This window comes from Myiozetetes cayanensis, unplaced genomic scaffold (genome assembly GCF_022539395.1).
Source record: "Myiozetetes cayanensis isolate MyiCay16 unplaced genomic scaffold, myiCay2020 scf7, whole genome shotgun sequence".
Lineage (NCBI taxonomy): Eukaryota > Metazoa > Chordata > Aves > Passeriformes > Tyrannidae > Myiozetetes > Myiozetetes cayanensis.
This window is the reverse complement of record NW_026087964.1, coordinates 50,563,012-50,573,922: the sequence shown is the minus strand read 5'-3', so window position 1 is coordinate 50,573,922 and position 10,911 is coordinate 50,563,012. Positions and strand designations below refer to the sequence as shown.

At 43.6% G+C, this 10,911-nt stretch overlaps 1 protein-coding gene across 2 annotated transcripts in view; it reads left to right on the top strand.

Moving 5' to 3' along the window:
- The first annotated feature begins 1,213 nt into the window (after positions 1-1,213).
- Positions 1,214-10,911, top strand: part of GRID2 (glutamate ionotropic receptor delta type subunit 2) — a 699,409-nt gene continuing 689,711 nt past the window's right edge. The window contains exon 1 of one of the 2 annotated variants that reach the window (XM_050338709.1): positions 1,214-2,331. In XM_050338709.1, coding sequence (XP_050194666.1) covers positions 2,244-2,331 — 88 coding nt within the window. In that variant the 5' untranslated portion in view covers positions 1,214-2,243. The remainder of the gene's footprint in view (positions 2,332-10,911) is intronic. The other variant, XM_050338708.1, reaches the window with a different exon arrangement.

The following is a 10,911-nucleotide window of genomic DNA, read 5'->3' as shown; positions in this document are numbered from 1 at the left end:
TGAAAAGAGGAGCCCTGCCTGTGCTGTGGGTCTGGCTTGAAGCCTTTTGAGTGCTACCATTTTTAGGGAAGTACTTACCTGCCAACGTGGACCTAAGCAAAGTTGCAATCACTGCTGGTGCTTTTTGTTGGTAGTGTGAATTTTGTTTATTTGTTTGTTTTTAATAGATTCAATTATCTTGCCATTGACTTAGTTTATCTTTTCTTAAAAGTCTTATTTCTCCCTCTTGAACTAAATTTAATATTTTATCTTTTCTTAAAAGTCTTATTTCTCCCTCTTGAACTAAATTCTTACATTTTCCAGGTATCCAACTGTGCTTATGAACCAGTCCCATGGCTGAAAGGAGACACATGCAAGTTAGGAGAAACAGGAGAAATATGCAAGTCAGATATGATGAACTTAGAAGTACTATAACTAAGAAGATTCCTTCAAAAGAGGTTCTTTCTTAAGAAAATGGATTGGTCAACCTCTGGTTGACCACCAGGACTTATCAATGGCTTGTGTGAGTTTAGGATATAACTACTATGTTGGAGCAATTCTTCGACTTCTGCTTCCTGTCTCTAGTGTGACTAGAAAAATCAAAGTGAGAAGAAAGTGTAATAAGACATAAAGTGGGGGTTTAAGCTGGTTTATAGAAACATACTTAACCTCTTTGTACAATTCTCTGTCTGTGTAATGGGGATAATGTATTTAACTACAGCACGAGAAGTCTGAGGATTAATCGGTTAATGAATTCATAGAACCCTGAGCATGAAAAGTGTGCTGTAAATGTTTCCCATAGAAATTTCTCCATTACCTAAAGAGAGAGGAAGAAAAAAAATCCAATTCATTGCTTTAAAGAATTGTGAAAATTCCATCAAGAACACAGATAATTAAAGTAATATTAATAGATTTTTAGGTCTTCATTTCCCCCTCGAGACCAGGTGTCCCTGATTTTTTTTCCTTTTCCCCTTCAAGTAACGTCCCTGACTCAGTTGTCAAAGACTGAGACGCAAAAGTGCCCATCTAGCTTTGAACCTGATACCTGCAGTGGAGTTACAAGGTTAAATAAATGGGCTGGGTGTGTTTTTTTTTTTTTTTTTTAAGCTGAGCATAACACTTCAAAAAGATCTTTTCTCTCCCCCCTTCCCCCAATGTATTTTTAGGCTGCATGCACTACTGCCTATGTCTGTTCCTTAGTCCCAGCTGAAGATTTCAAGGGAGATGAGGGCTCTATTTTGTTTCTCCCTTGTTTTGCAGATAGGGGGAGGAGGTGGTTATTAGAGAGAAGCGCTCTCGCTCGCTCTCTCTGTTTCTCCCTCTCTGGCTGATAGCACTTATCTCTCGCTCTCTCTCCTTCTCCTAGGTGATCCATTTCTAGGCAACGTGCTGGCTGGTACTGGAGCTGCCAGCTCACTCTGCATCCCACCAGCAAAGCGAGCTCCAAAAGCAACCTGCAGACCATCATCTGCTTTCCTCTGACTCGCTCCGGGTACTCCTCCTCTCGCTCCTGCCCTGTCCAACCACCACCTTGCGCGACAGAGACAGCACGCTGGGCTCCATTGGCAGATTTATTTTTTTTCCTCCAGTTGTGGGAAGCGATTTTTCTAAGCGAAGGGTGGGGGGAAATCTCTGCATTACTATCTGCATTACCTTGAAGTTCACTTTGTTTTTTGGCCTCCGGGGGGGCTTTTCCTGCAGGAATCTGGCTGCTGGAAGCGGGATCGCCTGCTCTCCCGGTCGCCCGCTCCTCCCACCTCGCTGAAGGCGAGCTATTTGCTGCGGGCTCCTGGGGCTTCTCTGGCCAAGGGGGTTTGTGCGTGTCTGCTTGTGTTTGCGTGTCTGTGCGTGTGTGTATGTGTGTGTGTGTGTGAGCGTGTGCGTGGTGTGGGTTGGAAGTTGCTGTGCAGCAGCGGGACCGAGCGGATCCCTGGACCCGGCGGAAGGATGGGGATTGTCTGACCAGCAGAGGCGTCTGCTGCCCGCGGCGGCGCCCGGGCTGGATGGATTTGCTGCCGGCGCTCCCAGCAATTCTGGTGCTGCCCAGGAGCCCCCCGAAGTGACGCGGGGTTTCGCCGAGGAGAGAAGCGCTCGGAGCCCCGGGCTCGCTCCCTGCCCAGCCGCGGCTCTGCGCCAGCCACCGGGATTTACACGCTCCTCCGGCGGCACCTCAAACTCTTGGGCTTTCTGCGCTGCGCTGTTCTCCGCGGCGGCACCGTTTGGCGAAGAGATCTGTTGTTACAAAGCCTGGACCTCCGGAGGAGATGGAAGTTTTCTCCCTCATCCTGGTCGTGTCCGTCTGTTGGACTCGAACCTGGAAAGCGGCGATTGCAGATTCAATCATTCATATCGGTAAGGGGGTGCTGCGCCTGCTGGTGCTGCTGGACACTTTTCCAGCTCTCCTTTGCAACCTTCCCTCTCTTGGCAGGCTTTCCCCCCTCCCCCCGCAGCCCCCGCTCTCTTTTTTCCCGTGCTCGCTTGCTTTTTTTATTGTTTGCTCCCTTCTTATAATTGCTTTCCACCAGGTTCTCAGGCGTCCTCTTTTTCCCCTACCGCGCTGTGTGAAGGTTTCTTGTCAGCGGGGTATGTGCGTGCTTTAGACCTTGAGGTTTTGATGAGCCTGATGATCGGAAGGAAAGGGGGGGGGGGCAGGGCTCAGGCACTTCCCCAGTCCCTCCCTGCAGACCCTCAGCTCCAGCCTGCCCCGGCTAGCCCTCGGCCGGGGGAAACCCTAAGCCTCCCCGTATTTCCCACACCACCGTGACAGCCACGCAACCCCCCACCCCCTCCGCCCGTTTTCCCTTTCCCTTCACAGCCCCCCATCCCGCCTTCCTCTCCCGCGGCGGAACAGGTGGTTTGGCAACGTGAGCGCTTCCCTTGCCGCGGGCGAGAGGGCGGCCGCGGGGGCGGGGGGCTCTGGCCGCCCGGCACCCCCTTTCCCGGGCCGCCACCCCGCCGGCTCGGTGAGCGCCTCCCGGGGCCGCGGCACCCGGGAGAAAAGCAGTGGCCTCCCCCTCGGCCGGCGGGGGACAGGGGGGCGGCCGGCACAGGCGGCGGGGCAGCTCGGGGGATGCCCGAGCACGGCGCTGCCCTCGCTCCCAGCCGGAGACAGGGCGCCGGGCTGCTTCGCGCCGCCCCCCATGCCCCCCTCGCTCCCCGTTATCCTGAGCCATCTCCGGCACGGCAGAGCTCCCGCGGCGGGCTCATCCCTGGGAAGAGCCGAGCGGCGTTTTGTTCCCTCGACTGGCGAGAGCGGGTCGCCCCCCTGCGCCGGCCGGGGATGTGCGGGGAGGGAGAGGAGGACAGGAGAGAAGGGCGCTTCCCCCGCGGCCGCTCGCCCATCTGCAGGCACCGCACGCAGGCGGAGCGGGGGCGGGCGGGCGGCCGGCGCCGCGCTGCCCCGGGGAAGGTGCATTTGGGGGCAGGGTCCCGCCGGGGTTTTGGGGAGGTCTCCGGGGCGGTGCCGGCCCCGGCCGTGGGGCAGCTGCCGCTCCCTCAGGGGTTGGCTTTATAAATATGTCTGCCGGTGCTTGTCGTGGGGATCCGTAGCGGGTTTCTGTGAAAAGGGGAAGCGAGAAGAGCGTTTGGAAAGCCCGGCCGTCAGGAGGTTTCCTGCAGGACACCGATATTTGGGCAGAGATGAGCCAGCCCTTCGTGTAGTTCTTCCCTGTCCCCGAGGCCACGAGCCACCGCTCCCCTTGGGTACCGCAACTTTATAGGGGTCAGTCCTTATAGCTGTGTGCGACTGGAGCGGCAAATATTGCACTGGGGAGGCAGCGCTCTGTGCCCTCCTTTTAAAGGGAGAATGACTTTTTTAATTCTTGCCAGTTGTAGACTGTTAAAGCGACACTAGGAGACAGTTATGTCTTACGATTTCTTTCTTAAGAGCTTGTAACAAGCGATCACATTTTAGGATTTGGGGGGAAATTTTGACTGTGTAGCAGATGAGTTTCTTTGCAATGCTCCTGTCACCCATCCTCCTGGCTAAAGGAGCGCTGCTGGTCAAGCTGTGTGCCTTTGCTCATAACGTCAAGGGAGATGGTAGCTTTTCTATCCTCGAGTTAATGAAAATTTACTTGTTTATATATGAGGAAAGCAAGCAACACATTTTAACGCTTTTTTTTTTTTTAATAATGCTGTTAGTGATTAGATGCATCAACACAGTAAATCCTCATTGAAAGCAGGAAAAACCCCCAAAAACTAAAGTAGTTGCTTCTCACACAATTAATTTGTCTTGAGAGACAATTAGTACAGTTGACAAGGGGATTAGCTCTTTTTATTGACTAGTTTATGTTGCCATGAAAATGGCAAAATATATAATTGTTACACAGAGCTTTAAGTCTGCTAAAATGAGCACACTGAAAATAAATGACCTAAAATTAGAAATCTTTTAACAATAAATGGGTACCCAGTTAAGTATTCCAACTTGTAGAAGTATTCCAGCTTGCAGATGAAATTTTGGCCCCTAGTAACATCACTGTATTTTGTGACCTGGTGTTCTGACCTCCTTCTGTTTTCTTCTACTTGTACTAAATAAACTTATGTATAAAATATTTAGACATAAGTAATAAACTGTATTTATTTAACTGAGTTAGTAAGAACAGTAGCAGGGTACTCTATAAACAAATTAACTACAGAAGAACTCATAAAGCCAAAGAAAAAACCAAAATTCTCAGTTCAGGGAAAAAGAAATACTACCAGAGGTAGTAGTGATGCCTTAGGCAACAGACAGAATAAATGTATTATCTTGTTCTCCTTCTGCAGTTTTAGGATATTCAAGTGGAAAATATTTTCCCATGTTTGGGAGAGGCAGATAGTCATAAGAAATAACATGTTACCTGTGCATAGCCTTTTTCTAGCAGCACATACTTTTTTTTGATATAATGCAGAAACTCTTGCTTGCCTATGTTTTATGTGTTTCCTGTAAAGGGACGTTTTCTGTATCAATGTATATTATCAGTCATCTTTTAGACAATGCCAAAAAATGTTACAATTTAGTGAGTAGACATTAACGACCTGGTGATGGCAGTGGGAGGGATACGGTGACTGGTGTCTATCTATGATAGTGCTTTTTCATATTTATGTCTTCTGTTTATAGCTTCTGCTTTTGATCATTAGAGGAGGTCTGTGTGTATGCAAATGTACACATTTTAAAAAAAGAACGTTTTCCTGTATCATATTTTAAACATCGGTAGAGCTGCTTATAGTCTGTATGTGTCTGCTACCCTGCTATTATAAATAGGAACTGGCAGTTCAGAAGGACTACATTAAGCACTCTTGTGAAAATGTGGAAATGAATCGACTCCACTGTAATTTTTGTTACCCCTATATAAAAAAGAAAGGGGCAGGGTTACCATGTCAAAACTGTGCAATTCTGTATTACGCTCCTTCTCTCAGCCCATGCATTGATTGAGTAATTTCATCAGTCCCACATTACTTGATTGCTTAGAAGTTTCCTAATGATCTGTATGCTGTAGGAAGAATCTGAAAGTCGTGAGTGGAATGGCAATGATTCTGTGTTTTATGAGGCTATTCAAAAAGTCGCTCTGATTTATGTAGCTCGAAAGCTCCCAAGTCTTTGAGATTAGCCACGCTGCCTGATATTTTCTTCATACATCAGTCGTCCCACACTCCTCACTCCCTAAACAGGAGTTTAGAACAGTGTTTTAATTAAGCAGGGATTAGGTGGCACTCCTTGTCAACTGCACAATTTGCGTATGCTTTGTATCTTCTACAGCTGATAGTCTCATGCTTTTATATTTTGTACTTTGTGCTCGTTATTTTCCCTTGACATGTACATAGTAATACATCTGCATGTGCATATGGATTTCCTATTGTGCCTGTAGAAACACAGATGCAGATACTTGTATATTAGGTACTGCAAAATCACCTAGGGCAGCAGTCAGAAAGTATGGTACAAAAGTTTTGCTGAAAAATACACTTAATACTTTTTCAAAGCTAATTCATCTAGTTCAGCCCCCTGATTACTTCAAATTGTTTTTTGTTTATTAGTAACTTCAGTTGTATGCAGTCAGTTGTGTACAGCCCTTAGGTTTTTTATTTTCAATGGCAAGTTCATAACCATATATATAATATATAGTTATATATATTATATATACTTCTACATATATCAATACCTCTGATTTTAATGTACTTTTTTTTTTTTTTTCCTGAGAGAGAAAATTAGTTCTGCTCTTACCTTCCTCCTCACAGCTTTTAGACTTTTGTAGGCCAGGACTGCTGCATTTCTTGTGTTGGACAAGTTCCCAGCATTGCTGGGTCCTGAGTTTTGGTTCATACCTTTAAGCTATTTTGTACCACAGATAGTAATATCAGGACAATTCCAACATGGGTCCTATTGCTTGTTTTTTCTATTGATATTGGTAGTGACTTTAAAATGTACTTTTTTTTTTTTTTATAAGAGAAAGGGAGTCTCCTTGCTTGGTGGAAAGCATGTCCACATTTATTTTTGTAAGCTGATGTGCTACAGTGCAGCTTGGCTTGCATTGTGTTGTGCATTGATAATAGGAATTTAATTTGCTGTGCTATTGGTAAAGCCTCATTAGAAGGTTTGTAGTGTATGTCACTAACTGTTCATTACTGTATTCTCACATATATTTGTAAAGCACAGGACAAGCAAGTAAAACAGATTTTTTAAAAACAAATAAATCTCTGTGGCTCAGCAGCAAGTGGGTTCTATTAGTAACTATGTTCTACTTAAATGCTCAGCATGTGTGGCGTACTCTCTGTTTCCATGTGCATTGTTTCTAAAATGCTTTCCCAGGTGATGAGATTTCTGATAGTGTTTCAGTCCCTGTAATGTGTGTACTTACTGTGTAGCTAAAGAGGGGTAACTTCGCATGCCATCATCCAAAGGCATGTTTGCCATTAGGTGTCACTGCTTTCTAGAGTGTTTCTTAGCCGTCATCAGGGCCTGATCCAGAGTCTGTCATGAACCAGGTGAGTTGCTTAGTTGACTTCAGAAGATTTTAAACTGAGCCTGTGGATTGCTGACTGCAGCAGGCGGCTTCTTTTCATGTTCTTAAATAACTCTTAGTGTTATGTCAGGTTCTTTGTCCTTGATAAAGACAGAGTAAAAAAACCAACCATCCATTTTCAAGTGGTGCCCTAACAAATGTCTGACATGACAATCACTGCTGCTGCTGTGTGCTTTTATATCACTACTTATGGATGCACAGAGCCTTTATTCTCATAGTGCCATCTTTGAAAAACACACTGGAGAAAAATCTTTTAAGACTGTGACTACATAAACCTACCAACTAAGGTTCATTTAACTTAATGAACAAAGGCATTAAGTATGGTTCTCTTCCACTCCCTGGTCCTGTAAAGCAAGTGGTATTGGCAAGAGATGACTTTTGTAAGCCATTAGGTTACTCCCTAGATATAGACTTGAACTTACATCATTTTCTTCCATTTGATATATAGCTATCTATAATCTGCCATGACAGCCTGTTTTTGGTTTAAATTTATTGGAGGCTTTTGCCTTTTGAGGTTTTATTCTTTCTCACTGCTACTTCACTGCTTGATTTCTTTCTTTTTCTCCCCCCCCAACAGAGTATGAATGGTTTTAAAAATAGTTTATGTGAAAGAATAGTTCTATTTAGCTATCAGTTCCTAGTTAATTTTCTTGATTACCTGGGTTTATATGACAGCATGGTAACACTCTTGTAATCTACACTCTCTCCAAACGTAGTTTGGTTTATATCTTCAATGTTTAAAAAACTTTAATATTAGACACAGACAATTACCATTTCTACTTGGACTTAAAAGTAGCTAGTAAGAAAAGGAAATAATATTCAAAAATTATCAATATTTTGAGCAATTATAAGAAAATAATAAAACTTTGAAAAAATGTACTGTAAGTATATTACTATGTATAATAGGTTGATGTGTGCAAAAGGTTGACTTCAGGTGATACACTGGTAATGAGGCAAATTTGGACACCCTTCTGCATCTGCAAATTCAGTTTTCACTTCCCCCCCCCCCCAATTAGGTTTGAATAGCAGAACGAGTAAGTTGTTATCTAAGCTGGTGAAATTAGAATAAAAATTTGATTTCAGATTCAGACTTGGCATATGTGTCAAAACCTGAATAGCTACACACCTGTGCATCCTATAGACCTTACAGTCCGGTTCATGGCTCTGGTTGTGCTGATGCCCATCTCTGAGAGCCCCAGAGATAGTCATTTGTGTTATCTAGAAATGCCACGAGGCAAGTATGACTGTCGCAGCCCAAGAGTAGGACAAAACATGCAGGTTTGCTGGCAAACTGACATAGCGACTGGGAGCTGGTCATGAAAGCTCTCCTGTTTCTTTGGGTCATTCTGTACCCTAGACTGACTGTCTAGCTATTGACTTCCTACTGGGCTTCCTGGATACAGATGCAGTTCAGTGGTGTTACAGTATATTCCTGCACCATCTTCTATGTCTTTTAGCAATTATGAGCTGTACTGTTGCTTGGTGTGGTTACCAGAATGAGCTATGTTGTTCTTTTTCAGAGTAATGTTGATTGTGGCTTCCTTGCTCATCTAGGCTAGTAGGCTGTATTGGAAAAGGTGCAATACTGAGCTGATGGAATATGATATGTGGCATGGAATATGTGCTAAATGCATGCTAGGTAAGTCTGATGCAATACTGGTTAATCCATCCTCAACACCAGGTAAAGAAGTCTGGGCAAAGCTGCCTGGGCACAGTTCTTAGCTGGCTGGTGCATTTGAAGCAGCACATGGAGAAAAGGAGGTGCTGTTGCCTCCCACTACAGAGGTAGAACGTAATTGTGTATTCTTGATTGTAGTAATTTAAACATTGATACTAAAATGGAAGCATTTAGAGGAAGAGTGGGCAAGGAGAAGGTTTCTTTCTTGCTGTATCATTCTGTCCTTCAGTCTTTTCCCATGAGCACCGTTGTGGCAGTTTCCCCAGCTATTCTTCATTACAGGAGTCAGGCTTTGGTTTCTGGTTATTGTTGGCCAAGCAGTTGAGAGGGCTGATGGAGTAAGGGAAAGATTCTCTTGTGCCTGCAACCACTATAATTAATAATGGTTTATGTGACTTGGAGAGTTGTAACTGATCTGTGTAACAGGGAGGACACAGACTGAAATTGAAGGTTAGTAAATGAAATGTGCTGGTGTTTGGATGACAGTTATGAAACTTGGCAGGGGAATGGGCTTTGAAATTGTGCAATTGCTGTAATTTTGTAAGGCTCAGAATTTATGTCCTAGTTTCAGTGATAATATACTTAATTCAGAGAAGGAGATATTTTGTGTTCTGTATTGTACTGCAGAGAGCACTTCAGCTGGAGAGACTTCTTTCTGCTTTGGTCTGGGGCTAACCACAAAAGCTCAAGGAAGGGATATTCTGTGAGCTGTAAGAGCTACATTAAAAAAAAGGAAAAAAAAAGAAAAGGTATAATAAAAAGTGGCACTTACTTAATGAGAGAGGATAATAGAGTAACTACAGCCTTTCTGTGTAACATTAAAGTTATGGTGGAAGAGGTGGTACAGAGACAATTACTCTAGATTTAGTCAACTGTAAACTGATGGATTTGTAAGAGTAGGGTTAGATTTAAAGTAGATTTCCATTGCACACATTAGTTTTGGAATGATGGGGGAGTAGAGTGGAAAAGAAAAGATGGAAGGGAAAAAGTTTGCTGCAAGTTATGCTGGGTTCATCTGACAAGCTAAGTTCAAGAGGAAATTGAAAAAGAAAATGAGTAAAAATGCAAGGAGGGGAGGAAAATAAGATATCAAAGGCAAAAGCCAGTAGTTCTCTCTGTTTCTATTTCTTTGGGAACTCTATAATGTTCCTGTAAATGCTATGCTAAATGGAAAAGTTCTGAACCAGAAAGGGGAAAATGTGAGGATACAGAATTTAAATGAAGAATTATATGTGTATTTTAATGTATTAGATAACACTCTGTGCTGAAATGCTAATTATTCCTAATTGTTATATTTGCTTTACCCATGAATAAAATATCACATATCTAATAAAATATGCAGTGAAAATAACTGTAAAATTCCTCTTGGAATCTTTCATGCAGATTTAAAGGATTTAATTTCTTATTTCTTCATTGCCTTTTAAAACATTAACTTTCTGTAATCAGTTGGATTGCTAAGGCCAATATCCATTGAACCTAACAATAATTGCTTGTTTTGCAGAACAATTTTTTTGTTACTCCAACCATATCTTTCTCGGAGGCTTAAATCGCATTGGTGATTTCATTATAATAATTCATTTGTGATAAATCAAAATCAAATAGCGCCACTCCACTGCTGTGGAAAGTAGCTCCAGATGAGAGCTGGAGAGAGCAGAGGATGTCATAGAAGCAGACCTGAATGTCAGGCCTGGATTTGCTGTGCCTAATTTTAATGTACACAGATATAACAATCTTGCAAACCCAGTTTTAAACAGAGAAATGAAAATTTGCACGGGGCAGGCTTCCCTGCCTTGAGACTACAACTCAAAACCTGTGTTTAGGACCCAGACCTGATGACAGACAGTAACTTGCTTTGCTTTTAAAGCATACAGGAGGTCGCCTGACTGGCTTGCAGTAGAGCTTAGGCTCCTGAGACTTTGGGCTGTTTTGGAGATGTCAGTTGTATTCCTCAGGTGACAAGACACTACTGCAGAGTTACCTCACTGATTGCAATCAGTGTTACAAGTTGTCTGACTGAAAACACATAGTGGGGATATCTCCAGGCCAAACACTATTAAGCAAGGATGTTTCTTTTTGTATATCCTTTGCCTTTCTGCAGTCTTTACAGTGTTCAGCTCAAGCATTTGAGAAACATTTTAAAATCATTTCGTGTACTGGAGAGTTGTTAAAGGGAAAAAGACCGTAGAAAAGGTTCAGTTTTTGCTCAATGAAACCACTGTAGAGTATAGGGATTCTGTAGTCAGTGGACGGTATGTG